Source organism: Protopterus annectens, chromosome 1.part1, assembly GCF_019279795.1.
Source record: "Protopterus annectens isolate FY-2018-M chromosome 1.part1, PAN1.0, whole genome shotgun sequence".
NCBI lineage: Eukaryota > Metazoa > Chordata > Ceratodontiformes > Protopteridae > Protopterus > Protopterus annectens.
The window spans coordinates 1710273731-1710293974 of NC_056726.1; the positions used below are offsets into that span (position 1 = coordinate 1710273731).

Genomic DNA, 20244 nt, shown 5'->3' on the forward strand with positions numbered 1-20244 from the left:
TCTACTACACATGGTTTATGTTCGAATTATGCTTTGCATTCTAAAATTGACCTTATAGAAATACTGTCGTTTATCCCTGGGTGTACAGCTGCATTTAATAAAATTTGCCACCTAGTTTCTCTTTCACCCAATTATTTACTGGTGTTACCACCCCAGGGATTTGCCATTATATGTTTTAAGATAGCAAACTTAAACATATCACAGTATTACTAATAAAGTTGAGTCATTTCTGGATTTATACTTGGAGTTTTCTTGGGACCTAGACACCTAGGACAGCAGATAGAAGTGCTGTGTGTATTTTACTTAGTTGACTTTCGCTGATTGAAGTTATTTACTACAGTGACTTTGACAGTTTGGCAATGTGTCTCATAAATGCCCATTGTTAGGGGTCATAAACAACATATTGGTTGCAAACATCAGGGTATTCCATATACATATGTACAGATGGCTGGTAAGGGCTGCACAGTTTAACATGTTGCATATACAGCAGATGCCATTAACTGGCTTTGCAAAGTAATGCCATGGTGAGGAAGTCAACAGGTCTTAAAATTGTATACCAACACATACAACAGTCACAGGGAATATGCTTCTTAGACACACACACACACACACACACACACACACACAGTATCACAGTTGCCAGTACTGAGTTTTGAATCCTTACCTATCTAGTTATTGGTACTACAGTGCTATGCAGTTATTGCATGTGCCATAGAGCTGATAGGGTTGAAGAGTGTCCCAAGGTACTTCTAAGGTGTATAACATCATCAGCCCTTGTAAAGTACGGCAATGGGGAAGTGTACTGGGAGGGAAAGGCCTTAAAATACTGTATTCTACAAATATACACACTTACAAAAACTTACACACACTTATACACACACACACCCATTTGCCAGAACTGAGGTTAGACCTCCTGTCTATCTAATTAATTGTACTGTAGTATTACACAGTCATTGCACATGGCACAAGGCTTATAGGGCTGAGAAGTGTATACAGGTACATCTATAGTGGATGACATCAGCAGTTCTTGTAAAGAAGGCAGTGGGAAGTGTGATGGGTGGAACACCTCAAAATGGTAAAACCCACACCCCCACAGGATAGGGCCTCAACCAAACACACACATACACACACACACACACACACACACACACACACACACACACACACAATACTGTTCTCAAACACACACACACACAGTATCACAGTTGGCAGTATTGAGCTTTGAACTCCTACCTATCTAGTCATTGGTACTACAGTGTCATGCAGTTATCACACGTGCCACAGAGCTGATATGGTTGAAGAGTGTCCAAAGGTACTTCGAAGTGTACTGGGAGGGAAAGGCATCAAAATACTGTATTCTACAAATATACACACTTACACACACATACACACACACACACACACACACACACACACACACACACACACACACACACACACACACACACACACACAGAGGGAGAGAGAGAGACACACACTTGGTACAACTGAGTGTAGAAGCCCTCACCATCTAGTTATCTGTACTATACTGTTACTTAGTTATTGCATGTGCCACGGAGTTTATAGGGCTGAGTGCTGCCCAAAGGTATTTCTCAGGGCAATAACATCAGCAGGATTGCTAAAGTAGGGCACTGGGAAGTGTTGTGGGTGGAAAAGTCCTCAAAATACTTCATCCTATAAAACATACAGACCTACACACAGTTATATAGACATTTATTCATACGCACATTTGCTAGAACTGGGAATAGAACCCCTGCCTATTTACTTATTTGTGCTATAGTGTTACACAGTTATCACAGGTGCTAAAGGGCTTATAGGGCTGACAAGTGCCCAAAGGTACTTCTAAGGTGAATGGCATCAGCAGAACTGCTAAAGTTGGGCATTGGGATGTGTACTGGATGGGAAAGTCCTCAAAGTACTTCTACAAACATACAGACCTACATACAGTTATATAGACATTTATACACACACATTTGCCAGAACTGGGAATAAAACCCCTGTCTATCTATTTATGTGTACTATAGGGTTATGCAGTTGTTGTATGTGCTACAGAGCTTATAAGGCTAACAAGTGCCGAAAGGTACTTCTAAGGTGACTGGCAGCAGGACTGCTAAAGTAGGGCACTAGGAAGTGTTCTGGGTGGAAACGTCCTCAAAATAATTTGTCCTACAAACATACATACTCTTATACGTACATTTATACACAAACATATTTGCCAGATCTGAGAATAGAACCTCTACCTATCTAGCTATTTATTCTATAGTGGTACAGAGTTATCGTACACGCTACAGAGTTTACAGGGCTGAGAAGTGCAAAAAGGTACTTCTAAGGTAAATGACATTAGCAGGACTGCTAAAGTAGGGCACTGGGTGAGAATGTCCTCAAAATAATTCATCCTACAAACATACAGACCTACACACAGTTATATAGACATTTATACATACACACATTTGTTAGAACTGGAAAAAGAACCCCTGCCTATTTAGTTATTTCTACTATAGTATTATGCAGTTATTGCAGGTGCTACAGAGCTTATAGGGCTGACAAGTGCCCAAAGGTGCTTCTAAGGTGAATGACATCAGCAGAACTGTTAAAGTTGGGCACTGGGATGTGTCCTGTGTGGGAAAGTCCTCAAAATACTTCAGCTTACAAACATACAGATGTACATACAGTTATACAGACATTTATACACACACATTTGCTAGAACTGGTAATAAAACCCCTGTCTATCCATTTAGTTGTATTATAGTGTTGCAAAGTTATTGTATGTGGTACAGAGCTTATAGGGCTAACAAGTGCAGAAAGGTACTTCTAAGGTGACTGACAGCAGGACTGCTAAAGTAGGGCACTGGGAAGTGCTGTGTGTAGGGAAGTCCACAAATACTTCAGCCTACAAACATAAACACACACACACACACACACACACACACACACACACACACACACACAAACTTTCCAGAACTGGAAATGGAACCCCTGCCTATCTAGTTATTTGTACTATACTATTACATACTTATTGCATGCACCATGGAGCTTAGAGGGTTGGGGTTGTGTAAAGGTACGTCTAAGGGGAATGACATATGCAGGACTGCTAAAGTGAAGCACTGGGAAGTGTACTGTGTGAGAATGGCCTAAGATTGTTTCACCTACAAACACACACATACACACACACACTCACATTTGCCATACCTGATGTTAGAACCCCTACCTCTCTAGTTATTTGCACTACATTGTTATGCAGTTATCGCATGTGCTACAGAGCTTATAAGGCTGACAGGTGTCCAATGGTACTTCTAATCTGAGTGACAGCAGCAGATCTTGTGAAGTAGGGCAATGGGAAGTGTACTGAGTAGGAACAGCCTCCTAATACTTAGACCTACAGACAAACACACACACAGAGGCAAGTGATGTGATATTATAACCCCCACCTCAGTACTATTACACAATGGAGCTCACCTTCATGCTGGCACATGAGACTGGTTACAACCGGTATGCCACTGTCTGCAGCTGGACATCACTCTATGCCACTGAATGTATCCATGTGTGTAACTCACTCTGTGAGTGCCCCCGTGTCTCTCTCTCTATCACTGTCTGTCTCTCTCTTCCCCACATCTATGTGTGTGTATGGTTGACATATTTTTATCTGTTGCCCATATATATGTCTGTGTATCACACACAACAGATGCAGATCTATCACATATGGGCCACCTACACCTAGCTGAGGGTAATCCTGTCTGATGGGTGCATGTAGGGACAGTTGAGGTGTACATAGCTGTCGGCATGCAAAGACATATATGCACAATACAGTTATATAGCCCGATGTGGGTTCCACCATGGCCTGTGAATCTCTAAGTGTAGGAGCATGCCCAGTGTGACCTTCTATAGTGAGAGCGGGACTCCATTCCAGAGATTGGTGTACTCCAGTCTGGATTTCCTAGAGGTACTGGGTTTGTTTTAGCAGATATTTTCTGACATATCTGAAGTCTGACACTACAATGTATTGTGTCATTACCTAGTGACAGACATCCTCAAATCATCACAGTGCTTTACCAGAGGGATACAAGATGCATGATGCACATACCAATATTATGAGCCTGACTATATACATTCTTGCCCAACAAGGCCAGTTGAGAGGTGTGGCTACAGCCGGTTGACTGATGAAGCTGTGTAAACAGTCCAGCAACTTGGCGATACACTGGCTGGGGGGGGGGGTCTCCTGCTTGTGTGGTATCCTTATTACCTAGAAAGTCATATCCTGATGTGGCCATACCTCTCAACTATACATTTTGTGGCGATTGTCCAGGTGTCTGTCTAGAAGTTTCATCCAGTCTACATAAACTTGTGTTTTTATGGCAAGTTAGTTGCATATAATTGGAGACTAATGTTACAAAATAATGGCAGACATTAGTGTTTAAGACTTCATAACCTTCAGACAATTTCTTCTAATGCAAATCCCCTTATCCTACCAGCTTTCTCAGTATGTAAGGGCAGTATTTACAACATGTGCCTATCATTGTGCCTTTGTCCCACTTTTACTTATGACCTTGTCCAGATGTCTTGCTATCAGAAGTTGGAGGTAAGAGTGTGGGTACAGAGTGCATTCTACTGTTCAGAAATGTCCATTATATGTGTAGTATATTACACATAGCACCGTGATTTCCAGGTATGTCAGTGGCAGAACAGTACAGAGTAATGTGGTGAACCACTGACAGAGAGGTGTGTATAGGTTGATATGTTGCTATGACATTAGTAGGGTATTGGACCTGAAGCCCTTATAACCCATGCAGATGAGAGTGTAGCCCATATTACATGTCAGTACACAGAGCCCATGTCCAGCAGGGACACAGGTGGGATCACAGGACTGTATTTTGTGTTTCCCATGCACTTATACAGGGAGCACATCACTAGGTGCATTGAGGCACTTGGTTTGCTGTTGACAGGGAGTGTATTCCATAGATGGGGGGTGTGTGGTACATGTATCTGTCACACCAGCAAGCCATATTGATATCACAGCCCAGGTTGATGTTGCACCTACAGGTTGATGGAGTGGGCCTTGAGTTCCAGATGTGCAACAGTCTCATCAAGGCATGGTTTGGATTGCTTTGTATGCCAGGCAAGGGTCATCTCAGCAGAGTCTGTATGGAATGGGGTAGAGGGACAATCTGTGTTGGCTGGGGTTTGGGGTAAGGCCTTAGTGTTTGCAAGACCCTGGTGTGTGGAGTCAACATGGTCTGTTGTGTGTAGGTTTGTGGAGTTCTCATATGATTTTGCCTCTGAGGTGTCCATTGTTTGGGTTTTGTTTTGTTGCGGACCTCCACTTACATGGTTGTATGCTGTGTATTTGCAGGTGATGTTTATTGACTCCTTACACTGCATGGCACAAATGTTACTGCACAATCTGTTCTGGTGTGCACATTCTCCATTTGTTTGGCCAGTGGTTCCCCTTCCCCTTATGTGTGTATCTTTGTCCTTCTGTAGTCCAGTCACAGGCGTTTGCCACAGTGGCTGCTATGTATTTGTAATTCTGATGTGGGTGGGGTACATATCACTACATTGCACACAGGGTTGTGGACTTCACACCTCTGAGTGTAACTATTTAGCAGGTTGTCCATCATTGCACCACTCCCATCTGCTGTGGTCCTTAGATGGCTTGTTTTGCTATATGCTATTATGAGGTTACATGTGGGCCTAGCTGTCAAACCATCAGACTGACATCTGCACAGGCCTAAATATGACAGACAAAGGCCCACACATGGGGACAGGGTGTTAATAATATTCTGCCAAACAAAGACAGTTGGAGACCAGTTTAGTAATTGCTTGTTTGCTCTTATGGGTTTGACGTCTGCTTCCCCACTGTCTGCCACTGATGTTTTGACATGACCCTTTCTTGTTTTGCAAATAGTTGGCAGGCAAAGGCAATGCTAGGACAAGCAGAACAGATATACAAGGCATACCTGTGCTCCTTCTGTGACAACCTGTGTCATTCCAGGGCTATGGCTGTTGGCCAGTGACATGTCAGTGCTGACACAGAAAGGTGGCAGCCTTTTATACACTGGCAGTATATTGACCTCCAGGTACCTGCTGTCCTACTAGGCACCATACCTCTCAACTTCTGAGAGTCAGACATCTGGACAAAGCCATAACTGATTTGGGGAAAGAGGCCTAAATATATGGACCATTTTAAGTATTGGCCTTACAAACCTAGAAAGGTGATTCAATAACAGGGTTTGCATTAGCATGCATGTTTCTATAGGGTATGAAGTCTGACACTACAATCTGTCATTATTTTCTGACCTTAGCCTTGTGTGATTTGCCAATGAATTGCCAGACAACAACTCTTTCATGTTATACAGACCACAATTATGAAGCCAACCTCTGGACATTCTGCAATAGGTCTGTACAGTTGTGAGGTATGGTAGGAACTGAGTAGAATACTCCAAGCTGTGAATTGTCCATACGTGTGGCCCCCTGTCCATGACCTGTACAGCGTTCCTGCATTAACAGATATTGACATCTGGAAAGTGTGTACAGCTCCTACAATTGGTGTACCTGACATGTAGAATACTGTGCAATGCAGTTCTTGGAAAGTGGCCCTGTCAAAGACAGCACTGTACCTAGGCCACTACAACACAACAGCCGAGAGTAAGTACTGGCCACATCCTGACAGTATTAACCACACATATACATAGCTCATTGCCCCCTGCATATTGTGGACAGGCAACAAGTTATCATGTTGATTGGGACAGCCCTGGCAATGTGGCAATGTGTGCTCTGCTATTTCCCTGCAAACATACATGTTGCTGCATACCTATGGGAATATGGATGTGGGCGGCACACCTGTCAGCTGTACACATTTGCACAGATTGTGCTGATATTTGCTTTACATTTTGGTTCCATTTAACATAGTATTGTTCCCTGTCTTGGAGACTAGAGGCATATCACTAAAGATCACAGTTCAGAGTGTAATGACATAAATTTGAGTTTCAGACTACTTGCCCTTCAAAGCCTTACTGCAACTGCAAGACCTGCTGTGCTATCACTGTGTAGGTCTGTACAGGAGTATTTCATCATTGTCACCATTTGTGGGCCTTTGCCAGATATTTCTTTATGATTTTCTATAGCTGACTTGCTGGGTGAGGCTGAGGGGTGAGTATGGGAACCCAACAATGGCATCCATGCCTGTGACCTATGACCCCCCAAGTTAGTTAACCCCCCCCCACACACATACTACAGTGAGATTTGTCACCTTGGGTACTACTGCATAGTGTGGTGAGGCCAGTATTGGGCAAACATTTCCTGGTGTCCCACATAGCTGACAGTGTGCTGCTATCCCAGTAGGCCACCCCATTCCCTTGCATGCATGCAGCAATACCATAGAGATGCTACCAGAACATACTAATCCATTTGTTTATTATTAAGAAGAATGACTTACCTTGTGCCTACGGCAGTTGTGAGGATGGTACTTGAGGACTGCCTATGTCGTATGCATGCAGTACACTGCCTATATATGGTAAGGTACAGGTAGTGTGATGTGTGTGGCATCCATTTTACTGTGTATGCAAGTCAGAGGGAAGGCTAAGTCCCTGGATCCCTACGGTGTCAGTGTGTGTGCTATGCATTGCCTCTTTGACAAGCCCAGGGCATACTGGGCATGCTTCCATCTGCCTACAGGAGCTGGCTCAGGGGGTTCCTCCTCTGAGTCCCTCCATGCCTGTGGGGACCTTTGCAATTGTGGGGGCCTGTGTGGCCCTTCCCCATGCTGTTCCTGTTACAGCTGTTTCCGCAGGATCATACTGTGTAGCATGGCACATACTATGAACATGTGTGCACATGTGGCTGGAGAGTACTGCAGGGCTCCACCAGATATGTCAAGGCAATAGAACCGTGACTTGAACATCCCAAACACACATTCTATAATGATCCTGGTTTGTGTGTGTGCCTCATTATGGCATTCTTGAGTGGGTGTGGGTGCTTTCCTGATGGGAGTCATCATCCACGGCTCCAGTGCATAGCCAGCATCCCCCACCAGATGGCCATACGGGATGTCCCCCCGACAAATCCCTGGTACAGCTGTGGGGAATGCCAGATGTTGGAGTTTTGATAACTTCCAGAGCTGTCAGCACACATATTAATAATAATCCCCTGGGCATTGCACATGACCTGGCAGTTGATTGAATGAAAGCCCTTGCAGTTTAAGTAGACCCTACCCTGTTCTGGTGGTGCTTTGATGTGGATGTGCATGCAGCCTATGGCACCCAGTACCTCTGGGTAGTCTGCTACATGGTGGAAGAGGCGCATATTGCTGGTCCTCTCCTCATGGGTGCTGGGGAAGTAAATGTGCTTACTGGCATGTGGTAGCATGGCATCCAGGAATTGGTGGGGTGCCCTGGATTCAGATGCCTGTGAGACCCCCATGATGTCCTCAGTAGGTCTTTGGAAAGTACCTGTAGCTAGTATTCTTAAGGCTGCACATACCTTGGTATCCACTTGGATGGGTTCCACTCTGTTGTCTCTGGGTCTGATGTGAGGCCAGCACAGCTTGATGAGTTGCTGAAGTATGTCCCTGTCTAACCTGTAGTGCTCTACTATCTCCAGATCATGTAGCCCCTGATAGGGTACCCTGGGTCTGAACACTCTTTCCTCCTCCTCAGTATGGGGTGGTTGCCAGCATTATCCTCGTTGCCTCTCTCAGCCTGTAGCACATACTGATGTATCAAAGTGACAGCAGCCCCTAACATTTTGCCAGTTCAAATTCCCCTGAGTGTGTACAGCAATGGTGCAGAGTTTGTGGGAAAATACTGTTGTGCTGCAGATGGTGCCTGTATGATTGGCTGACTATGATACATTCCACCTACCAGCTATTTTATTTGTACTTGATTGCTTTTATTCTGATATTTCCCATATTTTGTTTGTCATTCCTTTCCATTTCTACCCCTTTTAATCCCCTTGGTGTGCCGCGCAAACCCACTGCCCAAATGTAAACAGTTCTGCTATTTCTGGCTTTTTTTTCTTTTTTTGTTTAAGACCCGGTGCGTACCACGCAAACCCATTTAGCTAAAGTAAACACTTTTAAGCAGAAATGGCCCTCCCTGGATGTAAACAAACTCCTCATTTCATGGAATAAGTAAATACAGCCTCAGACAAATCCCTTGCTTAGCTGTACTTAGCTAAGCTTAAATGGAAGCCATGGTGCTCTAATGTGCTTACACCAAGCATGATACACCCCCTTTTCATGTCAGCTGCTTCTCCTGCTTACACCACTGCCTTATAGCTCCTACATGGTTAGGTACATCCAGACAATGGTCTCCCATTTTGTGATTCAGTAAATTTTGTTCATTTGCATACCCCACTGCCTTAGTCTCTTGTTACACCTCTACACCAGAGCCTTTCCCCTTAGCAACCAGTGTTACCTGTTATTGTTTTGATTCTGCAAGCTATATACTATAATGGAAAAATGCAGATTTCATTTAAAATTGTATTTTCACATTTCTTTTTATTTTCGGCATGATCTCATTTGCACACCGATTTTGGTCATTTAAGCATACTCAAACGACTGAAATCGGCCAAAAAAACCCCTTTGATTTTCATATTTTTGCAACTCTTTTCATGTCAATGGCCATATTTATGGCCACTGGCATGGACTCAAACAACATTTGGCACTTAACTGGTTATGTCAATGTATCAAGCCTGGCTAACTCTCTCTAGAATGTGTAAAAATCTGTTAACCAGCTTACTGTGTAATTTAATTTAATCCTGATTTATGCTTGGGATTAACTCTTACCTGTGGAGCTTCTTTAACTTGCTTACTTGTGTAATCACTGTAAATAGTCTGTTTGTAATATGTAATGCTGGTATTATGTAATGCTGTATCTGCTTACCCTTGGAGCTTTTCTCCCCGGGCCTTCGCTGAAAATGGACATGCATCCAGTCCAACTATCCCAGTCAACAAATATAAAATAAAAAATAAAAATAAAAAAATATATGCTTTACTTTGAGCTGTCATGCCCCCATTTTGAGTTTTGCAGAAATGTACACGGTCAGTAACTGGATGCATTTCTGCAATGGACACTGTTCTGGCACGGATGCCTGACTGCTTACTGAATCGCTAATTCACCTCATTTGCATGGTTTTCACCAGCAAATCAGGTAATTAGCATTATTTAGTGGTGTCCGTGCCAGAATAGTTCTGACAGGTTCGTGCATGCTCCCAGCCTTGTTTACTGAATCGCTCGGGGGCCATATTCCATGCAAGAGCTGCTGCACTATTCTGGCTCAGAAAGCAATGCTTATTGAATCCCAGGGAACATGGCACTTATTGAAAAGAGTATGGGGAGTTCACAGGTGTCCTGGTCAAATTTACTTTAGTCAATATGAATAGCACCTCAAGTCTCCCCTGAAAAAAGGTCTAGTGAGACTGACCCTGTGGAGAAAGTGTAAATATATAGCCTTCACAACTTGTAACATTGTCCTTATTCTCATTCTTAAATTACTGTTAAAATTTCCAGTTAAAATTATATACATCTGTACTACAAAAAAAAGGCCTTTTAAACATTTAAATAGCTGTATTCTATTACATTCATAGAAGCTTAGAGTGCCATAATCTGTACAGGCTTTCCTTGTTTTTGTATAACTTATATTAGTAACATTCATGCCTTACTCACCATTTGCAACTACTGCTTCCACATCCTTATTTATTACCAAAACTGCTATTCTTGTTCATTCCACATAGCCAAAAAGCCCTTTCATTGCATTTTCCCACAGTTGCTGAGATTATTCTCATTGCATCTTACTCAAATATTTTGCATCAATAAGACATATTACGGCTGCTTCCAATCTTCTCAAGTCCATATTTATGCTAACATTTACTGTAAGTAAATAATCTTTTTCTTTTCTATTGTTTTTATGTTGTGTCACATTTTTCCTTTTAATTTTCTTTCCTGTCTTCTTGTTCTGTTGCAAACAGAAACACAGAACTAAAAAATGTATATGACAGACTCCTAACCAACGTATGGTTCAACAGTAGCCACCACCAGACCAGAACACAACACTGTTTTGAAGAAAAATAAAAAATAATAATAATTAATTGTTAAGTGCTTTCATCCAAACAACTCTGGACATTATCAGAACTAGTGATATCACGATACAATGTGAATTTAAAATATCAGTTGAAATCGCATGCACAATTATATCCAGTCAAGCATGCCATTGTGTTGCATATACATATCAAATAAAATACACAATGTAAGTCATTAAAATATTCTAATTCCATCTCAATTAAATATAAAGATAAATAAATAAATAAACAAACAAACAACTACCCCCATCTACACTATGATACTCGAACAGGAATCACAGGACAATGAACAGGAAGGTCAGGCATTAACTGGATTTGCTAACAATTAAAATTTACCTTACATTGTTTTCAATGAGAAAGGGGACTTTAAACTTTATAATTGTGACTTTAATCTCAGGTCAGAGTATGCTGATTTCTTAGCTAAGGGTTTTTCTTTTGTTTCAACATGCAGGACACTTTCATCTGATATTATCATTGGTTTAAAACTTTTTAAGAGGAAACTGAATTTGTAGTTATTTTTTCCTTTGACCAGACAAAGTATAATAACATTGGATTGGCCTTGTGTAGAAACAATTTATTCAACCTCATCTACATTTTTCCATTTTGCTGTTTGAGAAGTTGCATGAATATGACTTTGGAAATTTACTCAACAGTAAGGGGAATGATACCAGATATAACATGACTATTTCAGAGTAGTATTTGTTAAGAAACCTTTTTCAAATAGAGGTTTGAAGGTTAGGAAACCCAATAAATGGGATGGGGTTATTGTTATACTGAAAAATGACTGTGTGAATAAAATGAATGTGCTGTAACACTGACATTTACAAAGAATATTCTATCAGCTGTTAATATTTCATATTCCAAAATCAACTTTTTTCTTAATGAACGCCTTGCCCAGTGTCAGATTTTGATGAAAGTATTTCATTTTCTCTACACACTATATCATTCAGTTCCTTGCATATTTAGGATCCCTAAAACTCATAAATGTTTTGGGATCCCCATTGAGACCTAATGTTAATGCAAGGAGATCTAAAATGCATCCCCTGGTGAAATATATTGATATCCAACTGAGACATGCTTTGGAAACATTTATATATTTATGTAAAGATTCCTGTTTTTTTTTTAAATAAGTTGACGATGGTTAATTATTCAGATAAGGTGACATTTGTCACCATAGATGCCAAAAGTTTATTCAGCATCATCACCCATGACCTTGGTCTGGAGTGGTATCAAAAGGTTTTGATAGAATCCACCCCTTTCACATCTTGTGAAATGAATATCATTAGTGGAATTAGTTTTGAAGAATAATTTTTTTGAAGGGCAATACTTTTTGCAATTGAAGGGAGTTGTGATGGCAGCTGCTTGTGCCCTGGTTTTCATGAACTGCATTAAGATCCAAAGGGAAAAAGTTTGTATTTAAAAATTACTTGTTACATTCTTGGTCATTATATTCACAATTTTTGGATGATAGTTTTTATTATTTGGAAAGAATCATGTTGCAAAATTGTTGAGTTTATCAACTATATTAATTTTACTAGTACTTTATTTGAGATTTACTTACACTACAAATATTGATCACATTAACTATTTAAATGTTGAAGTTTCAAAGGACAGTGAATCTGAGAGATTTATCACTAACCTATATACAGAACCTACTTATTCAAATTCAGTTTTATACTGTACTAGTTGTCATCCCCACATCAGAAGAATGGGGTTGTGATGGGCCAGTTTGTGTGATTAGCCTGAATGGTTTCTGAATGTTTGGTAGAATGTGACAAATTATTGAACATGTTTTTGATGAAAGGGTACCCCAGAGATATGGTTACTGAGATATACAACAAAGTGGTGTCAAAAAGGAATATTGGAGTTTATTGTTCTTTATTGAGAGACACTGAAAATAGATTGACCAATTTCACCACTGGGATGGTAAAATGATACACCAATTTGTGGGTCATGTTCCTTAGTGCCGATTATTGGAAAATTAGAAATATTCTAGAAAGAAAGTAGATGATTTTTTCCTGTTATGATGATATTGCTAAAAAATGGAACATAAACCACGTGTTTTTTAGAAGGGAGGAAAAAATTAAGAATTTTTTTTGAAAGCATGGAACAGTTGATCCCCTTTTTCTGACAAAACATGGGGCACATTAAAATGTGGATATTGTTCATAATGTGATTATAATTTGGTTAGGGATTTGGTGTTTGAAAATAATGCAATCATTAAAAATTCCTTTCATTGCACATGTAATTCTATGGGTTTACTGTATTTAGTCATGTGCCAGCAATGTTCTTGTTTTTTTATGTTTACAAAACTGAAAGGAAGTTCAAAGAACATATCTATGAGCAGATGTATGATATTAAACAAAGGAACATCTGTATATCTGCTATGGTTTAGTGGAAAATAACTTTGTGTATGGAGTGCACGGTCCTGGGTTCGAGCCTTGCAGAGGCAGTTTATTTCCCTGCTAGGCAGGGGTCCAGAAAGTAAATAGTGTAGGAAGAAATAGCCAGGGGATTATTACGGCTAGGCTTGTATAGACCCTAGGACCGATAGCCTAGTACCAACCTATGAACAACAATAATGCTTTAAATAAACATGTTCAAAATTATATCTTACATTATTTTCCTATGAACAAGATTAATGCATTAAATAAACATGTTCAAAATGATATCTTACATTATTATCATTATTTTAATTGTTTTAGTTAGATACGAATGATGAGAACCCTTGGGGAGGCTCATGGAAGGACATGATAGAATATAGGGAGTTGACTTGGCAGGTTAAATTGAATCCTTAAAATCATCTAGGGTTAAATGAGATGGTATCTATTGTTAGTGTTTTAAAACTAAGATCTTATGACATTTGTTGATTAGTCTGCAAGCATCATATGGCATTCAATGTAGATGGGGGGTCATTTATGCATTTATTTATTTATTTTTTATATATTTACATTTAACAGAGCTGCTGGGTGGCACAGTGGTGCAGCGGTTAGTGTTGTTGCCTCACAGCAAGAGGTTCCCCCGTTTGATTCTATGCTGGGGTATCTTCTGTATGGAGTCTGCATGCCCCCCTGTGTTCATGTTGGGCTCCTTCAGGTCCTCTGATTTCCTCACACATTTAATAGACATGCAGCAGGTGGACTGCACACTCTAAATTGGTCTTAGGGGTGTGTGTGAGTATGGGGTATGGATGAACTACCGAGGCAAGGTTAGCCACCTGGCGATGTGAGCCTTGGCTTTAGATAATTGGCTCTAGATGATTGTCATTGCTGAAGTGACACCCCAAGCTCATGTGCAAAAATGGAAAAGGGGTTGTGGACATATGGATTTAACTAAGATGCAATTAGAAGAATTTTTAATAATATACAGTGTGTGTTATTTGATACATATATTAATTATGATGGTATGTTTGACTGAACGTAATTGCACACATGGTTTTGACTGATATTTTAAATTCCCATTGTATCTTGATGTCACTAGACTAGTTCTGATGAAGTCCTGAGTTGTTTGGATGAAAGTACTTAACTACTGATTATTAAAGTTTTTTAATGTTATTCAAAAAGGTATTGTGTTCTTCTCTGGTGGTGGCTACTGCTGAGTCATATATTGTTTACAAGTAGAAGCACCTTTTTCTTCTTTTCTGCAGCTATTAATCCCTCCCTTAACATATTAGTTACAGTATAATCATCCCTTGTTTGCACGCTCACCATGTTAATCTCTACTACTTCTGTTGTTTCTTTCACATTGTCATATTCATTATCTTCTTCAGACATTTCTGCTTCTGGGTATACATTTTTGTTTCATTTATATTTCTGTATTTATTTCATACACATTCTATTGTTCAGGTATATTTTGTCCAACTCTTCACTCACTTTTGAAGAATCTTATGTAAAATACCCTCCCATATTATAGGCTGAACAAAACACTACACACTGCTTTATCATGTGACCCCTTTCCTGGTACTGCAATATCTTTTAATAGGCATACTAACTGTGAAGAATCTATATAATAATTACAAGATCTGTGCTATTCCCAAAATTTTAATTTACATGTTTGCCCTCCGGCAAATGAATCATTTTTCGATATTGTAACCCTTACTTCCCATGCAATCATACATTTTTATATCCTACATTTCATTTCATTATTCTTGAAAATAAACTATAAGTTCTCCTGCCCTATCTCAGCAGTTTTAAATCACACAATTGGTTTCTTTATATTTTGAAAATACTATGGGATAATGACACACTCATTTCATGGAAACCTTTCCAATTTTTACTGTAAAATTTTCCATCACTCTATAAGTCTCTGATGCTATTTCACAAAATTTCCCATCATTTAAATGTATTAGTGCTTTAATATTATCTGTGCAGAAGCCTAACCAGTCCACAATACTATCTCAAATTCCATATCTATTCACTGATTTGTGTTTGTTACTCAACAGTCTTACCACTGGATTCCGATATTAAGTTGACCTAGTTGCCAAATCCTAGCAATACTTTCACTAGATAATCTCACTGCTGCTGCTGCATACATTTATGTTATTTTTCTTTCCTTAACAGCCAATTTGACACTTTTCTGCATCTCCTATTCCACCTGCCCATTTCTTTCCATATTTAACCATTTACATAGCAGTGACTCCACATATCATGTTATTTTCTTGAGTAATCTGAAATGATCTCCATATTAAATAAACAAATTTTACGCAACACAACACTGACATTTTGGTCAATTCGGTGTTACCGATGTTTTCCAGACAGCACTTTTCCACCACGTCACTGACTGAAATTTTGTTGTCATCATTTGGCTGACATTCTGTAACCATCCATCCATCCATTCACAATCCCTTTTCCTCATTTTTGCACATGGGGTTCCAATTAGTAAAACTGTATCTGCCAAATTACCTTCAGAGGTCTCATTCACAATTTAATTTTTAATTGACTATGTTGTGGTTTTCCCTAACCTGCCATGTTCATCCCTGTCTCTCTCCCATGAGTCTTTAGACTGGAGGAGCTGAAGGAATAGTAATAATAATAATCCTTTTTGTTAACCAGGTAGGCCCACTGGGTATGCAGTCACTTTTCAGGGGTGACCCAAGAACAAGTCTGGTTAAGTGGCTTGCTCAAAGTCACACACAAGACAAATGAGGGCATCAAACCCTGTACCATGGGAACTACAGCTCGCAACCTTAATTTCTTTAACAACTGCAAGCATCAAAAAGAAAAGGAAAATTTCCCTGATGCTCTGACCACATTTTTTTCTTTCATCAGTCACACATTGTGTCTTCTCTCAAAATAGGCCATACATCTAGTGTGCAATAAAATTTAAACTAAAGGAATAACGTCATACATCTGAGGTCTCATACCATATCCCTTGCAAGCTTTAGGACTTCCTCCATGCCATACCATGTTCTTGAAAGTGCTAGAGGCAGCCTTCATTTAACCCAATCCAATATTCATGGGTGACTTTAATGGCCTCATCATTAACTGAGAATCATACACAACCTCAAACATGCAGAACCAGAGATTTCACTCTGGAGCAGCTCTTTTGAGTGTGCACCTTTAACCCCTAGTGGGCATGGCTTAAGCCTTTAAAAACTAAGTTATCACCTTAGAGTTCTAGAAAACTCTCATTGAAAGAGGTCAAATATCAATAGAGTTGTATTTGCCATCACATATGTCTCAAGACAAAATATCCTGGTACCTTGTAAGTAACATGGTTTTGGAATTATTAATGCAAATATGAACAATCCATATTTGACGCCTAGAGGAGCAGTAGGGGTTAACTGCAGAAGACACCTGGAGGAGCACTCGGCTGTAATCCAAATACAATTATGCACCCATCAGGGGTGCAAATACCCTTGGCCTTCACAAACATGGAGGAACAATGTAGTTTCCCTAGTGTAAAGTCTTCATTGGTTAGGTTCGACCACAAAGATGTATCCTTTGAAATAAATATTACATCCAGGACTCCAGCTAACCTGTAACATATAAAAACTATTCCTAGGTTAAGTACCTCCTGCTAAGCAACAGTCTAACAAAACTCCAACCCCCCCCCCACCCTCCCTAACAAGATATCACAGCTGCTTATGCAGAATTGTTCACAAAAACCTTGTACAATCATGTAAATAGCTGCATAGAGGCAGCTGTACCCACCTGAAATAAATATAGGACAACCTCCAAAAACAAACCATCCTGGGAGAATTGTAGAATATGTCAGTTGTGTAACAAAAGAAAAACAAAAATGTCCAAAACAAGGGGTTGCCTAGCAAGGTGAAAATGCCCTCATCAATCTGAACTAGTAACTCAGGGGTCTAATCAAATCCACCAAAGCCATATTTGAGATAGAAATAGCCTCCACAGCTAAGAGCAATCTTAAGGTTTTCTTTAGTTTTGCAACTATGTGGAGCCAGAGGATATGGTAAATCTGTAGGCCAATAAATTTAGCTACAACTTTACACCCATCCCCCCCCCCCCCAAGAAATACTCTCTGCTATGTCTCCACCAATTATCACCTGGAAGCAGATCCTCACTGTGTTGTCTAAGGCCAAGAACACTACTTCAATTGACCATGATAATCTCTCAGGATGGCTTCTGGAGTGCATGAAACCTGACCAGTCAGGCCCATTAGAATCATTATTTAACAATAGCCTCTAGACAGGCCTAATGAATGTCAGACTGCAACTACTATACCTCTACGCAAGTGTGGGGACCTAACACAGACCCTGGGAACAACAGACTCATAATTATAACTTGACTTATATGTAAATCATGGAAAGAAGCATGGATCTGATGAACAATTACCTAGGAAACCTACAGACACTGGACCCTACCGAGTTCAGTTTTGTCAAGTTTGGTCATGCATACATAACCTGGTGGACTTCTTTGAGAGGGTCAATAAAGTTACAGACAAGGGCAAAACAGTGCACACTGTCTAATATGACCTGGATAAGATATTCAACACAGTACCTTGCACAAGCGTTATAAATAAGTTTAAAACATTAGGCCTAAATCCATATGTCATACAATGGATAGCCAACTGACTCGCTGATGGGACCCGGCAAGTTAGGATAGGGAAATCAACCACCACAAAGAGGCAAGTCACTTGTGGAGTCAATCAGGGATCAGTGCTTGGGTCTCTCTTTTTTGGCATGTACTTCTCTGAAGTCAAGGCAAATGTCAAAGATCTCTGGCTTATGAAGTCTACAGATGTTTGCAAAGTAGGAGTATTCCCTGAATCCCCAAAAGACATAGATATCCTTCAAGACGGCCCGACACAGGTGAAGAACTGGTTCCAGAGCCATACACTAAAATGTTGTGTAAAAATGCATAGTAGTAACTTTGAAAAGACAGCCACCCCTGGAAATTACCGCATTCATAATATATCCCTAAAAGTAGACCCAGTGGTCAGACATCTAGAACTATATATTGACTAAAACCTGACCTTTGACCACCTTATGCCCACTGTGGTGAGAAAATCATTCTACATTGCACAACTTGTAAGTAAGGGCATGGCATCCAGATCCAAGAAGGTCATTGCTCCAACCTACTCAGCTCTTATCATACCAGTCATCAAGTACAATGCATCTATGTACCTGAAGAGGCACTTGCGACAGCTTTAGAGACCACAGAGGTGCCACACAAAAATAATGCAAGGAGTAAACAACAAGCCTTAGCCCTGTACTCAGTCTTGCAGACTGATGCATGGTGATCTACATTTGACTACAAAGCATCTCCCTGTTCCTATACTGATGGATCTGTTGCACATATGCAAAACAGTTAGCATCAGAAATACCCAATCTAAGGACATAAACCTTATCTGCAACATAATCAAGACATGTTGGGGGGAGGCAGGTATGTCTCTCAAAGATTACCCTTTCTCTGGAACAGGTTTCCTATCTATGTGAAGTAAATCTCATCCCAAACACTATTTGAATGTAAACTGGCCCAATTAATGGGAAATTGCAGCTTTTCCCCAGTTTGACACCTATGTTCCTAATGGAAAGTGGCAGTTTGTGAAAGCTTGATGGGTACAAGCCTGTACTGCAACTGTAAAATTTCCTTGGATATTGATACAACAGCAATATTTTGGTAAACTTGGGTAAGCCTAGCTAAGCTTAAAATGGCTCTTATAACAATAGCCTAGCTACTAGCTTTGAACCTATGAACTTAGATAATCTCAGTGTAAGGATGATATGGATCTGGAGCGAAACATAATGCATGAACAACTGTTTCCTTTTACTTTTTTTGTCAAAATAAAAAGCAAATTGGAAAAAAGCTTACAACATGTACATTTGAGTGCATGCTTAGAATAAACAAAATAAAAAGTCAAGTGTAAAAAGTTTACAACATGTGCATTTAGGTGCATGCTTAGAATAAACAAAACAAAAAGTAAAGTAGAATAAAATGTTACAACTGTTACATGAACATAGACCACAGTCTTCTGATATGTTTTGATAGACTTACATACAGCAATAATGTAACAACTTGTAGAAACAATAGAATTTAAGACAGGACTGAACTATGAGAATGTGGCTGTACCTCTTCCAACATTTATATGGTGTTCCCAAATATTTCGGGTGCCCCATATGAAAAGGCTCAAGTGCACAACTGTTGTGAGAATGGAGGAATGTGCAGAGTAAATAAGATGCAGCAATAATTCCTCAGTTTGCATGTGTAAGATATGTTATGACTGAGGCTGGGAAAGAATTGTAGATGAAGTCAAATCAAGAAATTCGATAAATCCCTTACCCTTTTCCATATATTCTGTGATGATGAAGCTAGTTTCTTGGGTTACTACTCCATGAAGACGGACCAATTTGTCATGTTGAAGGTTCTTCATGATGTTTGCTTCAGCATGAAAAGCATATGGAGACATGGTTCCTTCTTTCAGGATCTTAATTGCTACCTTTCTGTGATAACTGTAGTATCCTGTTAGAACATATAAAATATAAAAACTTTTATGAGAATTACAACTAATGTAGCAAGCATATATGCATTTTACTGCAGCACATAATTTTATCCCTAGCTAGTCTTAACATTGTATTTTGACTTCTGGAATATTTCTCAGAAATATCTCTTCATTACCTAACCATATAATTCATATACCATAAAACAAAATTATATCAAATTGAGCACAGTTATACATTTCACCCTCAAAGAGTGCATAACAGAT

General features: G+C 39.9%; 1 protein-coding gene across 2 annotated transcripts in view; it reads right to left on the bottom strand.

Annotated features, from left to right (window-relative positions):
• LOC122811896 (proto-oncogene tyrosine-protein kinase LCK-like) overlaps window positions 1-20244 on the bottom strand; it is a 1092777-nt gene that overhangs the window by 652370 nt on the left and 420163 nt on the right. For both annotated transcript variants that reach the window (XM_044084047.1, XM_044084056.1), the window contains one exon: window positions 19821-20000. In XM_044084047.1, the coding sequence (XP_043939982.1) occupies window positions 19821-20000 (180 nt within the window). The remainder of the gene's footprint in view (window positions 1-19820; window positions 20001-20244) is intronic.